The sequence below is a fragment of the Podarcis bocagei genome (genome assembly GCF_964188305.1).
Source record: "Podarcis bocagei genome assembly, chromosome: 7".
Lineage (NCBI taxonomy): Eukaryota > Metazoa > Chordata > Lepidosauria > Squamata > Lacertidae > Podarcis > Podarcis bocagei.
The window spans coordinates 41,576,560-41,595,326 of NC_138132.1; the positions used below are offsets into that span (position 1 = coordinate 41,576,560).

At 44.4% G+C, this 18,767-nt stretch overlaps 1 protein-coding gene across 1 annotated transcript in view; it reads right to left on the reverse strand.

Moving 5' to 3' along the window:
- The window catches only part of NECAB2 (N-terminal EF-hand calcium binding protein 2), a 137,813-nt gene that overhangs the window by 13,231 nt on the left and 105,815 nt on the right, over window positions 1-18,767 (reverse strand). The window contains exons 6-9 of the mRNA XM_081200860.1: window positions 16,150-16,286; window positions 6,918-7,036; window positions 6,157-6,236; window positions 647-703 (exon numbers count right to left, since the gene is read on the reverse strand). Of these exons, the coding sequence (XP_081056986.1) occupies window positions 647-703; window positions 6,157-6,236; window positions 6,918-7,036; window positions 16,150-16,286 (393 nt within the window). The remainder of the gene's footprint in view (window positions 1-646; window positions 704-6,156; window positions 6,237-6,917; window positions 7,037-16,149; window positions 16,287-18,767) is intronic.

Genomic DNA, 18,767 nt, shown 5'->3' on the forward strand with positions numbered 1-18,767 from the left:
TTCTGCTTGGGAAAGAATCAATTTTTCAGTGTGGCAGCACCTATCCTGTGGAACTCCCTGCCCATTGACATTGGGCCTTTGCTGTCCTGTTTTCAGTGTCTGCTAGAAACATTTTTGTTTAGAGAAGATGACATGTTTTTTAACATGCAATTTTATTTTTAATGTGCGTTTTTAACTGCTCATTTCATCTGTTTTTAGTTTTTTAGGTGAACTTTTTCTTTAACTATTGATTTTTATCAACAATTTTATTTATGTTAACAGCTTAAAGGGTTTTACAATTAAGTGGTGTACAAATTCTGTTAAAGTAAACAAGTCTCTCCTCCAGTTTTAAGAAAGTTGGGACCTGCTTCCTTTCTCGAGGGGTTGCAAAAACAGCGAATGGACCATATGGCTGAGATGGCGCTTCATGTTGATATAAGAGGGGACAGCATGTGTTGGACAACCTAGGATTCCACAGGAGGGGAAAGCTCATTAGGCCTTCCTCCTGGCTTGCATAAAGAAGAAATGACCTTTCGAGTCATATTTGCAGCAGATGGAGGTCTAAGATGAAGGGGTGGGGGCAAACGCCCCTCCCCATTCTGGTGATTTGCATATGTAAATGTATTTTATTTCCTGAAGAGAGACAGGATCTTTTTTGAGTACTCACTGTGCAAGCTGTGTTTTCACTGTCTGACAGTCGCTGATGCAGGTCAAACCAAAGAGTCTGTAGTGGGGAAAACAATTTTTAGAAAGGTTAGAAGCTGCAGTAGTGAAAACCCTGCAAGCTGGACATGAGCTCAACAACAGCACTCTGCCCACCTGTGATTCCTAGCAACTGGTACTCATAGGCATGAAGCCCCTGACACTGGAGACAGAACATAGCCCTTGTGCCAGTAGCCGCTGACAGCATAATTGTCCACGAATTTGTCTAACCCTCTTTTAAAACCATCAAACTGAGGAATGAGTACCATAGTTTAAGGATGTCCATCTGGCTGGGTTTCCCCAGCCACTCTGGGCAGCTCCCAACGGAACATTAAAAACACGATAAAACATCAAACATGAGAAACTTCCCTAAACAGGGCTGCCTTCAGATGTCTTCTAAAAGTCAGATACTTGTTTATTTCCTTGACATCCGATGGGAGGGCGTTCCACAGGGCAGGCACCACCACCAAGAAGGCCCTTTGCCTGGTTCCCTGTAACCTCACTTCTTGCAGGGAGAGAACCGGTAGAAGGCTCTCAGAACGGGACCTCAGCTTCCAGGCAAAACGATGGGAGTGGATCCAGTGTTATGGCAGAGGGAGAAAAACTTCCCTATCCATCTTCTCCAGCCTATGTATAATTCTATAAATGTCTATTGTGTTGCTTCTTACTTGCCTTTTCTGTAAAGTGATATGTCCCATATACTACCACCTCTTCTCTCAGAGGAGTTGCTTCATCTCCTTGGCTGCCCTTTTCTGGACCTTTTCCAACTTTACAATATCCGTTTGGGGGCGAGGCAACCAAAACTATACCACAATGCTTAAAAAAAACCCCACCCCACATTCCTGTTTTTGAAAAACAACATCCCAAAAATCCCTGCTTTCTCTCACACACATGGACCCCCATTGTGCCATGCTACTGCATAACCTGAGTCCATTTCTTAATTAGTGGCTCCTGTAAAGGTTCATATTTCTCCTGTGGTGTTGAGATAGATTAAACGCCTGAGATAGATTAAACGCCTTTGGTGTGTGATGTGCATCAGAGGAAGGGAAATTCTCCCTCCTCCCCATGAATTGTTAATGTGAGAAGGAAGAAGGCTGGCATGTTTTCCGATCCAAATTCCCTAAGCTATAGGAAATGCTGCAGGAAGGGTTAGCCACGGACAGGGCCAGTCTCCCCGTGAGCAGGGAGGCCTGCGGATGAGTGGCTAGGGATTGGGGCTGGGGGAGCATGGGAATTCAATTTGATTTGGATTTTAATGTGAGCCATACATTCTGATACAATATTTCAACTGAAACGCTGTAATCCTCTGAAATTTACATTTCTCCAGATTCTGCACTGTAGCTCAGTTCTGTCTGCTCTGACAGCCAGCAGCTCTCTGGGGTTTCAGGCTGACTATTGCTATGCCTGTTGAACAATGTGAACAATTCAAGGAGACCTAAGAATATCTGTCACCAAGTATTGTCTATCTTCACGCAAGGATCATGTATGCAAAAAAATAAAAGAAAAGGAAGCCAGGAAAGATGGAGAAGCAAATGGCTAATGTTAACAATTAGACTGGATAGTGGGAGACAGAAGGAACTGTGATTGATTACATGATACTGTAAAATAAGTTAAGGAAGAATTAAATTTTACTATTTTTCATTGATTTGCTCTATATGCAACATGAAGATTTTTGTCCTTAACTTTTTCTACAATGTAGTTAGATAATTGTTTTGTATTGCTTATTAATTAAATTTATAAACATTTTTTGCATTTTTCTTTTTTTAAAAAAACCTCTATACAGGACTAGGTGGAGAACCATATTCATCCTTTCTATCACCTCTTCTGAACTGGTAGCTGCAGTTCCACCCTGTCACCACTCACAATGGTGGCACTAAAGTGCAGTCACAAAGAGACAAGGTTCTCCTTGCTCTGCCAAGCCCCAGGGTCCTCCAACTTCAGCCCTTAGTTGGTAACTTCTGGCACCTTACAGGAGCAGAACAGTCAGCAAGTGTCTAGGGCTGAAGCGCCCTTAAATCCCTTGTGTGGCTATGCTGGGGTGGCTTTCTGGATAACCAGCTAGGCCAGGGATCTCCAAACCCCACTAAGTGCAAGTATTGCCTGCTTGTTACAGAGACTCCTTTGGAAGAGTCATATACTAGAGACCTCACAGTTATTCTTTTGTGTTGTCATAACAACCCAGGGAGAGGGGCACCTCTATAAAATAATGATCATCTTGGCCACATTTTTAGAAGCTGGTTGCCAAGGTAACAGTGTGTGTGTGTGTGTGTGTGTGTGTGTGTGTGTGAATACCAGTCCATATTTGTGAGCTTTAGAATGTGTGTACATTTCTATGAATTATTTTTGGAACAAAATCCACTTCCTTTGCTCCTGTTGGCAGCAAGCAAATCCAGGTACCAGCATTAGAATTCATAAGGAAGACTTAGAACAGCAGGGAAGACCTCTAAGCCTGCTGCCTTCATTACACCCAAAAGTTCACGCCCACCTGCCCTACACAGGATGTGATGCATGATATCAGGGGTGCGGCAGGAGGGGATGGGGCTCAGCAGAAAAGATGCTTGCGGGCACTGCAAATCAGCTGCTCTGTGGTGTCTATAAAGTCCCTTTCAAAGTGCAGGGCAAGACAGTGCTTTGACCTGGGCTTCTGGAGACATCTTCAAAAACCCTAATTAAGAGCACAATTTTGCACAGTGCTTTCATCCAACAACCAACTGATGGGGTAAGGTGGAGATGAAACTCAGCCAAAAGTCAGCTTGCAGGCACTGCTGATCAATGGCACCTGCAATGCACTGTTCACAAAACCCAACCATCAGCTGAACATCAGGCCTTGCAAAGCCCGTGTGCACAGTGCTTTGTTAGACCTGGCGATCCCTGCACTTTGTAGGCTATGCCTATGATTGTCTATTATTGTGACGTGGGGTGACTGGACCTGTCAAACTTCGCCTGCAGGGGTGGGGGACATATCTAGCTGGCCCACCAGTCATATCCAGCTCCACAGCTCTGAATTTGAAGGACTTCATAGAATCATATAATTGTAGATTTAAAAGTGACCCTGAGGGTCATCTAGTCCAACCCTCTGCAATGCAGGAATCTTGACATGTGGTCCCCCATCCAGTTTGAAACTGTACCAGACCCTGCTTAGCTTTGTAAATGTGCTAGCAGTTTTATTGCTGCACCATCCATAAAACATGGCTTCAAGACATGGCCCAAGTGAATGCAACTATTAAAATACTGAGGGCTGCAAATAATATACTATGGATTCTAAGATAAGTTATGGTGCAGTCCTAACCCCACTTACTTGAGAGTAAGCCCCACTGCATTGGATAGGATAGCAGCAGCATGCCAAGAAGAAGAAGAAGAGTTTGGATTTGATATCCCGCCTTTCACTCCCCTTCAGGAGTCTCAAAGCGGCTAACATTCTCATTTCCCTTCCTCCCCCACAACAAACACTCTGTGAGGTGAGTGAGGCTGAGAGACTTCAGAGAAGTGTGACTAGCCCAAGGTCACCCAGCAGCTGCATGTGGAGGAGTGGAGACGCGAACCCGGTTCACCAGATTACAAGTCTATCGCTCTTAACCACTACACCAAACTGGCTCTCTCCAAGGTTCATCACTGGGCAACTCCCATGGTGGGAGGGGGGGAGGTTGGGTGCTTCCCAACTCTAAGCAGAATACCATTCCACCAGGAAGGGCTGAGTGGAAGAAGAAATTGATCCTCACTCTACTGCCATGCCAACCCTGCTTACCTGCTGTTTAGCCAATGAAGTTGTAGCCTAATTTCACCCAACACTGGTGTCTGATTTTAGTTATTTCCACTGCACTTGTGAGCCACAAGCATGCACCTGCCTAGGCAAATGTTCCCATGTCTACCTCATCATCCCTGCCTCCCCCCCATCTTCACATTACAGCATGGAAGGAAGGATTTCCCCAGTTATGATCCCCAATTGCTTTTCCAGTTCACTCTGCCTAGTGTTTCACCCATTTTAAATCCTGGTTTAAGAAGTGGAACCTGCAAGAAAATATTGAAGCATGGAGGTTCCCCTTCAGGATATTCCACCCCCTCCCTCCCACTCAAATTCCTATCCCTCCGCCTGCTCCCCTGGACATTTCAAAGTACACAATCACCAGGGAGAAATCGGGAGAAGTGAATTTTGGGAGCATCTCTACCTCATCATGACCATTTGCATTTTATGCATCACTTACAACATGAAATGCCTCAAAGATACTTAAAACTGTAAAAGCATACAGAACACAGAATCCAGAATACAAAACGTAAAAGCTAACATCAAAAAGGTGATTGACAAAAAATGCTCATTCTTGTCCCACCCTGCAAAAAGATGAAAACCATTGATTATATTATTTAATAAAATGCTCATCCTGCAATACAAATAGGATGAATCTTACTCTACTAAAACATTATATAACCAAATGTCAGCAGCACACTGTCCTTTTTATTCTGAGCAGAATATAGGACCTTCATGGTATTCTTCAACTTTCCATGATCTTCTGCGCTCTTCTCTCTCTCTCTCTTATTTTCACAGCTTTTAGTTCTAGTTTGCTGTTTTGTATCACATTTGGGTCTTCCTGTTCACCTCTCACTTTAAGAATTCAAGGGTGATATGCTTCTATTGCATTATGCATTATTTACTCTGAGGTTTCCTCTATGCTCCATTTCCATTCCATGAGTTCCTACTCAGTACTTAGCTTGTCAACAAGCAAGGCGGTCAAGTGTCCTATTTTTCAGAGATGGTTTGCTAGAGGAGCTTTCTCTTTGAAAGTCAGTCTGCCCCAAATCTGCTTTAAAGAAAAATAACTCTAAGGAAATTGGGGGAACTGTTCTCCATCAACAGTTAGTCACTGGGCAGCAGACTGAGCATGGGCACAATTCATCCCACTATGGTGAGATAAACTGAATTTATAAATCTCACAGTGACCACTGGTACAACAGAGGTGCAGGTGCAGGGCAGAGTTACTGGAAAAGAAAGCAAGCAAGACAACTGTGTGCTTACTCTTCATCCAGTCCATCTTCCAACCTTTATTACCTGGGGACCAAACCTAAAGTCCTGTCAGGTTTTTGGGTGCTATTGCTGACCTGGCTTGTGTCACTAAAACCTGGTTGGGGAAAGTAGGAGGGACATGCCTCTCCCAAATGTGTCCTCCAGGTTGTGTGGTTCAACACCAGCTGAGATTTGAGGTTAGAGAGACAGCTGTTGGCTTAGTTAACATCTACCTGTACCTGGTGTTGGGAACCAGATGGATTCTGTTGACACACCCCACTGTCTAGTAGCCACCCTGCCAGAGCTCTTGGAGATGATATCAGGTGCAGTGTTGAATCACAAGGCTGATCAGTCTGGTGTACTTCAATGTCAGAGTGGTATTGTTACGAGTGTCTAATAAAACTGATGGAACCACAATATTGTTTTCGTCATGATGGCACTGTCAAAACAGATTTTTAAAAACACAAGGTCCTCCTTACCTTGTTTTCCAGCCTCCCAATCAACTCTGCTAACCTATTGATCTGAGCTTCCAAGCCTTCCTCCTTGGTGTCTGAAGAGGCTGCAGAAAGAAAGGTAGTTATGGGGCAAGAAAAGGACATCGGGCAAGAGATTGCAGACATTCTGGACCAGGCTGCAAAAGAAAAAAGTAGCATTTGCCAGGAGGGACAACAACACAAAAAGGTTTCACAGCATTTGGCAGTCTTCCTTAGCTGAATAGCTGACCTCGTATATCTCCCTTGGCATACACAAAATTGCCTTATACCAAGGTCAGATCATTGTACCATCTAACACAGTGCTGTCTGTGCCAGGGAGAGGGGTTGTGGCCTTCCAGAGTGACACCAGCTCTCATCAGTCCCACCCCACCAGCCAGCATGGCCAGTGGGGTCAGGGATGATGGGAACTATAGCTCAATGGCACCTGGGGACTGCAGGTTCCCCATATCAGGTCCTGCCACAGGGCTCCAGGCTCTTCTCCTAAAACAGAACTGGCCCCTGTGAGCAATGTTTGACAGGTGGGCAGGAGTGTCCAAGGAATAATCAGGAACACATTCTAGGGCCCCTCTGCAGTCTTCCTTCACAGCTGCAGCTTGAATTCAGATTGTGGTTGCAAAGAATACCCCTAAACATTTTTTTATAGAAAAAAAGCACTGCTTCGCTCCCATTGATTAATTTCCATTGATGGTCATGAAACCCACCAACCTACTCAAGGCTGGCTTCCCAGCATCTGTAGCAACACTTACCAGTCTGGAAGCTTTTCCTGCGTTCTTTGGTTACAATTCTGTTGTTGGGGGGATAATTAGGCACAGGGTTGTCGTACCAGGTGTCCATGACACCGTGGCCAGATTTACTGTGGAACTGTCTGCAATTGGAGGAAAGAAACTGATTAACACCAAAGAACACATTTCCCCCCTTTTAGATAATAAATAGCTTTTCATGTCGTGAACGGCCCTGAGATCTATGGGTATAGGGCAGTATACAAATTTTAATGATGATGTAATGAAATGCAGCACTAGCACAGCAAATGGGCCACCAATTCTTTCCATTTCTCATTTTTACCCCCATTTTAAATTGAGTTCTCCACATTTCCACATCAGTTTGCAAATTTATTTTTAAAACTCATGAAAATTCACAAACATTTGAGTGCAAGTTTCTCTTAACAGACACATTTTTGTAAACAACTTTACCTAATATATACATTTTTTTACAAAGCATTTCCCATGACATAATACATACCTGTATGTTATTTCAGCCAATGCACAATACACCTCACCATTGAGATAAGATTGCACCCCCGTTTATGGAATGCCATCCTCTCTTCCAGACTTTGTTATCTTATTCCTTAATTTATTTACTGCATCAATTTCCCTCCAAGGAGCTCAAAGTGGTGTATGTGTTTCACATTTTATCCTCACAACAACCCTTCGAGGTGGGTTAGGCTAAGAGAAAGTGACTGGCTCAAAGTCTCCCTGTGAGTTTCAGGGCTGACTGGGGATTCAAACCCTGCTCTCCCAGGTTGTAACTGAACACTCTAACCGTTATGCCACACTGGCTGTTGACTGTTTTGGGCCAGGTTAAGACTGATTTGCTCAGGCCATTTAAGTTTTGCAAGTTTATTAGTGTTTCATTTACTCTGCTATTTTTAGTTACTTTATTTATTTGATGGTGCATTTTACAGTATATGGTTAGTTTAGGTTTAGGGATGGCTTTTTTGTGCTTTATACTGTACTTTCCCATGTCATTTGTTTTGAGAGAGGATGGGCTGTAAATAGTTTGAATAAACAGCCTGCATCAAGAGGTTAGGGCCAGATGATTAAATCCCTACCTGGATAATTTAGCACAGAGTAGCCAAAATGGTGCCCTCCAACTCCCATCAACATCCAGCTAGCATGCCCAATGGTCAGGGATGATGGGATTCAAGGTCTGACAAGATTGAGAGGGTACCACACTGACTTCTCCCAATTTAACCAATACAGTGGTACCTCGGGTTAAGAACTTAATTTGTTCTGGAGGTCTGTTCTTAACCTGAAATGGTTCTTAACCTGAGGTACCACTTTTGCTAATGGGGACTCCCACTGCCACTGTGCCGCTGCCACAGAATTTCTGTTCTCATCCTGAAGCAAAGTTCTTAACCCAAGGTACTATTTCTGGGTTAGCGGAGTCTGTAACCTGAAGCATCTGTAACATGAAGCATCTGTAACTCAAGGTACCACTGTATCCATGAAGAACATAGGAAGAGCCCTGCTGAATTGGACTAAATTCCCATCTAATCCAGCAGCATCCTGTTCTTACATTGGTTGACTAGATTTCTGTGGGAAGCCTGCAAGCCGGACCCGAGCACAGCATCCCTCTCCACCCTTGTGACTCCTGGCAACTGATATTCAGAGGCACACTGCTCTCCACAGTGGAGACAGAACATAGCCATTGTGGCTAGTTGCCATTGACAGGATTTTATCAGTGTGGAAGACAAGGATAAGACTTTCTTGCTTCTTCTTGTTTACTTCTCATATTGATGAGAGATGCACGTCTTCACATGGGCAGGCCTCGCAGATACTGAATTATGTTTTGTTTCAAGTTTGCAGCGGCTTTGAGGCAATCTGCTAGCGGGTACATAACCTGCCGTTCGGTACTGTTAATTGCCAAGGGAACAATTTCCTGTCTACTCTCATCACTGAGATAAGTTGGTACCCTTGACAACTGTGGAAGATTGGAAAGATGTAGGAAAGGTTAAAAAAAGGTGTCTGTGGGATAAGCTGAAAAATAAGAAATGGAAGAGTGGGTGGGGGATAGGTAAAAGGGTGGTTATAATGGTACTGAGAGGATATTTCATAACAGTGCAGCCACTCACTCCAGCTGATATGCCTGATGCTCAAAAATAACAGTGCTTTGTTTGGTATATAAAAGCACCATGTTGGGGGGGGGATGTGGGTCTCTTGGCAGCTACCCCAGGGTCTCTGCAGGAAAGCCCACTCCTCCAGAAGTAATCATCTGCTTCTATCTTGTTTATTCAGAGTTCCATTGAATGCAAGTGGAAAGCAAGCAGTCATTGATTATTTCATCTGGAGGCCCATGAGCAGAGAAATAAATCTTTAGCTGCTCCATCCAAGGACTAATTGCTACTTGATTGTTTCCTCTTCTGCTGATCTGGCACCTGCTCAGTACAACTCTGCCAATGTATTAAACATATATTTACTTTCAAACAGAAGAAAGCTTGGCATCTAAAGCCAGGCCACATCACGCGCACACACACACCTTAAAAAAAAGTTGTTGCTGCAATCATAACCCAACTTAACTTGGGAATAAGCCCGATTGAATTGACTTCTGAGCAGACACATGATTTACACTTTATTTATGGGTATTTCTAAACCACCAACTCATATCACAGCTGTGTAGAATAAAATCATCATTACAATTGCTCTCTTAGGGCTCTTCCACACTTCCACTTGTCTCACCGCTTTCCCTGGAGGGATAAACTGGTTTTCCATGGATTGGCGTTTGTCCGATTCAGTGGCAGAGTGGGTTTTCCTGATGGTGCAAACTGAAAACTGCTCAGACCGGTGCTTTTTAGGCTTGGGACAAAGCAGAATTGTGAACAAGCCCTTTGACTCCTAATGCAGGACAATCTCAAGCTGCCTTAGAAGCAAATGTAAAAACCTGCGACATTTTAACAACCACCATCAATAAATAAAGCTTAAAACACCAGCTCACATTGGGGTGGGAAAAACATACCAGCAATCCAGAGCTTTCTAGTTTAATAGGTTAAAGGCAGCACCCAGGAAATGGAAATGGATAGGTAGCAAATGCATAGGCTCACTAAATGCCACCCTCCAGAACAGAAGAAAACAAGCTTCCATGTGACAGCTCTTCAGATATTTGAAGATGGCTATCCTATCACCTCTCACTCTTCTCCAGGCTGAACACACCCAAGTCTCTGAACCATTCCTCATAAGACTTGGTTTCCAGACCCTTTATCCATGCAGTTCTGCTGTAATGTACTAACAAGAGTGGACTTCTTTCAGTCTGAGGGTCAAAATGGCTTCCACACAACCTTCCGGGGGGAGGGGGCACATCCCTGTGGAGGGCAGGACCTGAAGCAAAAGTGAGTGGTAATTTTTACTTCTTTCTATAGTAGGCTTGGGACGTGTGTGGCACTGTGGTGTAAACCACAGAGCCTAGGGCTTGCCGATCGGAAGGTCAGCAGTTCGAATCCCCATGACGGGGTGAGCTCCCGTTGTTCAGTCCCAGCTCCTGCCAACCTAGCAGTTCGAAAGCAAGTCAAGTGCAAGTAGATAAATAGGTACCGCTCCGGGGGGAGGTAAATGGCATTTCTGTGTGCTGCTCTGGTTCGCCAGAAGCGGCTTAGTCATGCTGGTCACATGTCTCGGAAGCTGTCTGCGGACAAACGCAAGCTCCCACGGCCTATAGAGCAAGATGAGCGTGCAACCCCAGAGTCATCTCTGACTGGATCTAACAGTCAGGGGTACCTTTACCTTTTATAGTAGGCTTGCTTCTATATACCCCCCACCCCACCCCACTCTTCTCTATCCTCCACCCAGGCAAGCAGGAAGCCTTTTCAGAGTTCCAAGGACAGATTTCAGCCCAGTCAAAAGACTCACAGGAGAGTGGAGAGCAGGCCTGGGGAGATGGGGTGTGACTGGAGAGAGTTCTGAGAGCCTGACACAGAGGCGTGGAGGGCTGCATTGAGGTCTGGGGTGGGGGGGTGGGGGGTAAGGCTGCCTGAACCATAAAATAGAAGTAATTGATGTGAATTCTAAACCTCCCTTTGATCACTTAACCCGAGAGCAGCAGCTGGAGGTCAGGTGTCAATAGAATCCACCGTCCAGCCTCCATCTAGGCCATGTGCTAGTGAAGCAGTTTTAAGCTACTTCTCTGAATCCTTCAGCAAGGGCAATGCTATTCAGCATGAAATACAACATAGAGGCCACAAGCACAGGTGTGACTGTCTAGAAAGAATCAACACAGGTCCCAAAATGCAGCATACCAGGCCGCTTTGCATCTATATTTAGCCTCAAACCCAATTCAAAATGAGCACTTACATCAGGTATAGCCAACGTGGTGCCCTCCAAACTCATCCTCCTTCACCACTGTCCATGCTGGTCAGGGCTCATGGGAACTGGTTTCAACAGCATCATGTTGGTGACCCTTAACCTGGATCCATATACACAGCTCCTATTTATTCCACTGGCCTGGCAGACCAATCTGATGGGTGTAAAGGACTTTTTTCTTTAGGGAAAGGGCCACAACATTTTGGAAAAGTGGGACACCTCTGCCTTGTCTGCGTCATGTAGTTTGGCTACTACATGGCTTCATCATGATCCAGCACAGCAGTCACTTAGCAGGTACCACAGGGTTGCTTTTCTTGTTACCTGACTCATTCACTCCCACATCTCCTTTAGATCACCTTTTAATTCAACATTCATCATGGTTTGCTTGTACAAAACTTATGTGAAGGTCAGACTATGCCCAGTCTTTATGGAGAAGTTGCTCTGATTAGTTTGCGGGAAAGTTGTATGTCAATCTTCCATTCATCCTGATTTACTTGAGCAGTGTTTTTACACCTCCCTATTAATCATTCATTTGTCCTATGGTTTTCAGTGCACTTACCTGTCACTTTTTTAACCACAAAAGTCAGTTTTTTGAAAAGAAAAGAAAAGAAAAGCAGATTTGTTGTACCCACAGCAACAGAGCACTTTAATTGGGCAAGCCTAAAATTCCCTTCTTGCACTTGAATCCCTCCCCCCAAATGCTGACAGTCTGGAGGTAACTGCAGATTGTCCTCATCACCAAATACTGGAGCCTTGGGCAGTGCACTGCCTCTTCCTGAGGTCTGTGTCTCCCCTGTCCCCAAAACACTGCCAAATACACACAGGCAGAAAAACATAGCTTGCTTGGATATTGCTTGTCCAAGCTTTGTAGGCAGACACCCTGCCCCATTTTTTCGGGGGTGGGGGGTAGACTTGATAATAGCACACTTGCTAAAAATGAAACTGCAGCACCAAAGTGATGGCCACACTCAGAGAGCAGAGAGTTGATGCATCATATCCACCTGCAATGCGGGGAGATCCATTCTGCTCTGTTAAGTAATTCTCATGAATATACATTGGCTGTTGAGGCTGCTGAATATACCAGAGACTGATGCAAAATAAATCAAAAGCGGCAGAAGCAGAGTGGGAACAGAAAAGGAGGAGAAGCTCCAGAAACACTCCTGACTCCAGCATCTTGCAGAGGAAGAAGAGGAAGCAGGAAGTCAAGCTGGTGACTGAAAGACATGAACATGAGCACGGCTTTTTGCTACTCAGAGCTAAGAGCTTAGAGACTGCCTCTCTTTGCTGCATCTTCTCACATGACACATAGAAACATAGGAAGTTGCCTTATTTTGACCACTGGGTCCATGTGGCTCAGAATTGTCCATACCAGGGTTTCCCAAACTTGGGTCTCCAGCTGTTTTTGGACTACAACTCCCATCATCCCTACTAGCAGGAGCAGTAGTCAGGGATTATGGGGACTGTAGTCCAAAAACAGCTGGAGACCCAAGTTTGGGAAACCCTGGTCTACACTAACTGGCAGTGGCTCTCCAGGGTTTCAGGCAAGGGACATTTCCAGTCCTACCTGGAGCTGCATGGCAATGAATCTTGGGAGAGTCTACATTTCAAGCAGATTCGCTGCCACTGAACTACAGCCTTTCACCCTGGAATTGCCTTCCACAAAATGCGATGACCATGAACTTAGAAGACTTTCAAATATAATAATAATATAATAATAATAATTTATTATTTATACCCCGCCCATCTGGCTGAGTTTCCCCAGCCACTCTGGGCGGCTCCCAATCATGTGTTAAAAACAATACAGCATTAAATATTAAAAACTTCCCTAAACAGGGCTGCCTTCAGATGTCTTTTAAAGATAGGACAGCTGCTTATTTCCTTCACATCTGAAGGGAGGGTGTTCCACAGGGGGGTTCTACTACCAAGAAGACCCTCTGTCTCGTTCCCTGTAACCTCACTTCTTGAAATGAGGGAACCGCCAGAAGACCCTCGGCGCTGGATCTCGGTGTCCGGGCTGAACGATCAGGCAAACACATGGAGGATAAAGCTATCAATAGCCAGTGGCCAGGATGGCTGTCTACTTACCTCCAGGGTCAGAGGCAGTAGGCATCTGAATACGAGTAACTGGGGAATAATGGGAGGGCAGGGGCCTTTCATTCATCACCATCTTGTAGACTTCCCAGGAGCATCTGATTGGTGGTTGTGAAAAAAGGGTGCTAGACTAGATTGGCCATTGGTCTGATCCAGCAGGGTTCTTTACAGGTTCTTTCTTACATTCACACCTGTCATTTCAAAAGTTAACCTAATGGAACACCCCCCCACCCATAACAGGTACTTCTCTTTAAGTTTTCTGGTTATTAAAAAAGCAGTGTTATCATAGCAGAACTTGGTGTTCCAACCCTGATGATAGCGGTGAAGCCAGAGTGGGAAAGTATTCTTGTTTCCTGCAGATCCTCTCCCAATCTGATCCTCAAGGCCAAACAAGTCTAGAGTTTTGCAACTGAAATGCAACTGCTGGAGATAGTAAATTTAACCAGAGAAGCAGCAGAGGTGAGCTGGTGCTTAACCCCTTTGCCATATGCATTCCCCCCTCCCCTTGATTAATTGTCCCCTGCTCTCAGTGTCCACAGAAATCATTTCCCCCTGTGGCTGGGAAAGGAGAGGGAAATATATTTTAATGCTGCAGTCCTCTACCCTCTAACCAGGCAGTAAACCTCACTGAACTTAATAGTGCTAAGTAGATATGTAAGGCACACCTGTAAGACGTATTTTCAGAGCCAGGAAATCAGAGCCACACCATGTATTCAAAGCACTCTGATACCACCTTAACAGGCATCTCTCCCCTGCCCCCCCCCCAAATTCCTGGGAACTGTAGCTCAGCACCTTAAACTACTGAGACATAAATTTTTGACTTGTGTAGGTTCCCTAGCACCCTGTGAAAGTTGACCTGATACCACATCAACCAAGTCTGTGTTGTGTTTTTGAAGGTGGTTCCTCTATGCATCCCTGGGAATTGGTTTAGAATTTATGTAATAGTCACAAAATTTATCCATATTTTTTTTCTTTTCATTCACTCACACTTACTCTGATTTTTAAATAGAAAGTAGGGTATTCGTGTATTGGAATTAACAGAGAGATGGTGAGCATTCAGGCTTGCTTTCTGCATTTCCAAATCTTCAGAATCATTTTCAATATGTTGCATTGCATCTGCAGACTTTTATTTGCTTCTTTTTCAATAAATGAAATGCAGTGTGGATTAGACTGTTGTAATTACGAATGCTCTATTCATTTCCAGAGCTTGTCACTTGAGTCATTAATATAGGATAGTAAGTGCCTAAGCTGGTAAGCCTCATAATATAGTTTCCAAAAGGGAATACCCCACGCTCCTTCCATTGGTTTGTTTTTTAAAAAAATATATCTGAGAATCTTAGCAGTACATGGGCATTTTTCTTTTAAAATGAAAGTTTCCATTTAGAATGTTGGACAGGAATTTCAGTGGGGAGAATAGCACAAGGTAGATGAACTTCGGTGGTAAAACCATCATTTCTGTCAAGGAGATCCTATCAAATGAAGGCAGAGTCAAGCAATTCCAGTGTATTACATTTGTGCAAACATGGAAATAATTAGCAGTAAAGGTCTCATTTGGATTTTTTGGTCACTTGGACTCCTAAATATCTAAAGGCAAAGTGTACTAGGGAGACACCCACAGATTAGAGACTTTCAATTGTTCTCATTGGTCTGTCTTGTACCATAACCAGTCAGGATTCCTTGGGGAAAGCCACATGCTTCAAATACTGTATATTGTGTATGCAACCTATGTCAATTCATATGTCAGGCCAGTTCACACAGAGCCACTAATTTGCATGCTGCAACTCATATGCATATATGCAAAAACAACAACTAGAATTTATAGAGAAATACAAAATGGGGAAAGTTCAATATGGGGCTGCTGTTTAGGATCTTGAGGAAATCTTCTCCCACAAGGTCCCAACAAATGGAAAGATCTTCCCCGACAAGCTGCCTGCTAGAACTTTGTAGCCTTCTGTTTATTTTCTTTAATTTAGAACACCAAGTGGTGGGTGCGGAGGTCTCTTGATATGAGCTTCTGATTTCCCCCATTTCCATGGCAACCATTTTTGGGTTCTGGTCAACAAGCTCTGTAGAGCTGGGTGACATTTTAACTCCTTGTTGCTGAATCCAGGCTGTGATTCATGGTAACCCTTTTATTTTGGTGCTTTCCCTGCTGCTTCTAGCATTTTGCAAAGTCTCAAGGGGGCGGCGGGGGGGTAGAAGCCATGGGGTTTTCCTGTTCCTGCCCTGATCTGCAACATCCCCCATTATCTGAAACTTCTGTTGACAAGACAGCACAACTCTGGGAGGGAAATCCTCTGGCTTCTCCAGTGCCATCCCTCCAATAGGAACAATTCCTCACAAGGAGTGGAAGAGTTAAGGCACCAGGGCTCAAAGGACCCACCAATTATGCCTGTCCCAAGGTTCCCTTTAAAATATTTCCCAGAATCAAGTGGTTGAGGATCTGAGAGCTGCCATATTAATTTCCCACAATACCCACAATATCCAATCAGCTTAGGGCAGTGTGGGAACTTAAAATGGCAGCCTTTGGCTGCTTAGCACTGATGAGAGTGCTACTATCTGCTGTTGCCATTGCCACCAGGTGAACCCACCACCGCTCCACCCACAAAGTTGAGCCTGGCCAGATGGCCTCAGACATGGAACTGGCCCCAGGGGTTAAGGTATTACGTTGCTAGAGACAGCATGTAGAATGTTTGTCTTAAGAGGGCACCAAAAACAATCCTCTTGTGAAGCTTCTGGAGCACAACAGTAGACAGAAAACAGTAGTCAGGCTGCTGAACAGGTTAATTTCAATATAGGACAAATGAAAAGACCTGACCTTATCTGACTGGTTTGCTCATCAATAGCATCAACGGCACTTTCCACCGAGCTGAGCAAGGACTGAATCTGATTGGCTGTCTCCTTCAGCAGGAAACGTGTCACAAACTGGTCCACATTGGTTCCTCTTTCATACACCTGGGGAAGAAGAAGAAGATAGAACTTGCTGGAAAACTCCCAAGCTGCCTGAATGAACAACATCACCCAAAGAACATTTCCTCCATGAACTGTTGTTTTCTTTTAAGAAAGGTAAACGTGGAAATCTGCAGCCTTAGAAGGAAAAAAAATATTAAGTATGACTCCTATCAAAGTGAAAAATAGTTCTGTCCCACATTGCTATGTGTTGCATTCTGTCCAAACAATCATGTGATATTACTATGGTGAAGATGCACCATCTTTATGTAACTTCCTCCAGCTTTTAGGATACATGTGTGTCCATGTGGGATGCTTTTGCTGTTTATACCTCCATCATATTTAGTTCTTGCTATCAAGATGACAAAGTCACTCTGCAATGACCTTTCCCATCTGGTATATTCCAGAAGATTTGGGCTACAGCTCCCATCATCCCTGACCATTGGCAATGTTGCCTGGGGCTAACGGGAGCTGCAATCCCAAAACAGCTAGGGGGCACCAGGTTGGGGAAAGCTGCTCTAGAGATGGTAGTAGTACAAGTAAAGCAGACGAGGGAGACCAGCAGAAACAGCGGCAGTTTGCATCCATAAGTCCCCACTGAAACAAATGGACATGCCTCCAGCTCTCCAAAATTGCATCTTGCCAGCCAGCTTCAACATTCATCCTTGCTTTGGCTTCAATAATAAGTAATCTCAGGCTGTAAAGCTATATGCCGGGGGGGGGGGAGACCTCTGGCCCAGGGTCCAAATGCAGCCCTGCAGGTTCCTTTATCTGGTCCTGCTCAAAGCCAATCCTGCTGCTTGCCCCCACAAGTGCCTTTGCCTAGTTGGGATGTGTTCTTGATGGCTCTCGCATGGAAGGTGTTTGTGTCTATATACAGGTCTGATTCACGCTGCACAAAGGTAAAATTTGTTGCTCCACCCACTTCTGCCTCTGGCCCCCACCTACCACTGGCATGTGGCCAGGGAATGCTGAAGAAAGGTTCCCCCATCCCTGCTATATAGACTTGCCTAGTAGTAAGTGCTCCAGTGAACTCAATGAAACTTACTTCTGAATAGAGGGACTGTGGAGCTTCCCTGCACCCCATGTGTTTCCCACTGCAGTGCTGTTTCTGTCCCTCCTTGAGTCAAAATCTAAAGCCACTTCAGCTCCCTCCCAGACAAGTGGCCTTAGCATTGCCCAGCACTTAGGGGCCATTAGCGCACAGTGGCCAAGCCCAGAGCAAAAGGATCATTGGAATGGCAGAACAACGTGACGGGCCAGAGGAGGAGGTAGGCAGGTAATACAGTGGTGCCTCGCAAGACGAAAAGAATTTGTTCCGCGAGTCTTTTCATCTTGCGATGTTTTTCGTCTTGCGAAGCACAGTCCGTCGCAACTGTGCCTCTTCAAGCGGCTTTTAAAAAAAGGCGCAAGACGTTTTCGTCTTGCGAAGCAAGCCCATAGGGAAATTCGTCTAGCGAAGCAACACAAAAACGGAAAACCCTTTCGTCTAGCGAGTTTTTCGTCTTGCGAGGCATTCGTCTTGCGGGGCACCACTGTATGTCATTTTGTTTAGCTATAAGCCGCAACAAAACAAAAAAAGCAGAAAGAACGTTCAGATTTGAGCCACAAATGCAGCTCTTAATTTCCTGGTTGCCAATACAAATAAAGAAAAATGCAAAGTAACAGTACTGAACACCAAGAAGCATGCAAGGTGTAACAACATTCTTCTCGCAACAAAACACAACAAATAAAGGGATCTTTATAAAGTGGACACTGAGCAACATCATGGACAATATCCTCTGTAAGTTTCACAAAATACACAAAGATACTGTTTCAAGGTTAATTCCTTAGAACTTGAACTTCGTACTCATCCCTATTATATTCTGTTTCATCTTACTGGGATGCAGAGAAATTCAATTTTGTTTGTACTTTAATTTAATCTACATTTCTTGAATCAACATGCAAACTAAAAGATGGTTGTCCTTCAAAATTTGGACTCCTTCAGATTTCGCAATGCCGTTCTCCAACTGAGGCATACAAGCGTGCAAATGTTATGGGGGCAATGTGCATAACAATGCCTTAGTTCATAAATGTAACATCCAAAAATGCTTTGTGTCAGTTAAAATGGCTTGCAAAACTGTATATTAGTCAAAACTGCATACAAAAATGTGTTGACTAGGAGAAATTTGCACTAAAATGCTCATGAAGCTTCATGAAAAAAAATTAAAAAGGAGGGGGAATCACAGATTGATTTGGAAATGTGGATAACTGAATTTAGGGTTGAAAAACTGAGAAGCAGAGAAAACAAACTTGACAGGCCCATAACATCCTTAATCCACTACATGGCAGTTAACTGGCCCTTTCTACAAGGCAATGCCAGATTCCAGGAGGCATCACAAGACTCCCTTGTTCTCTGGCCTCTAGGGCAGGAACCAGGTGTGCATGATCTGTGTAGCACTGAGCCTGAAATGAAAGCCCAGCTCCTCTTCTCTTCCTGCCAAGAGA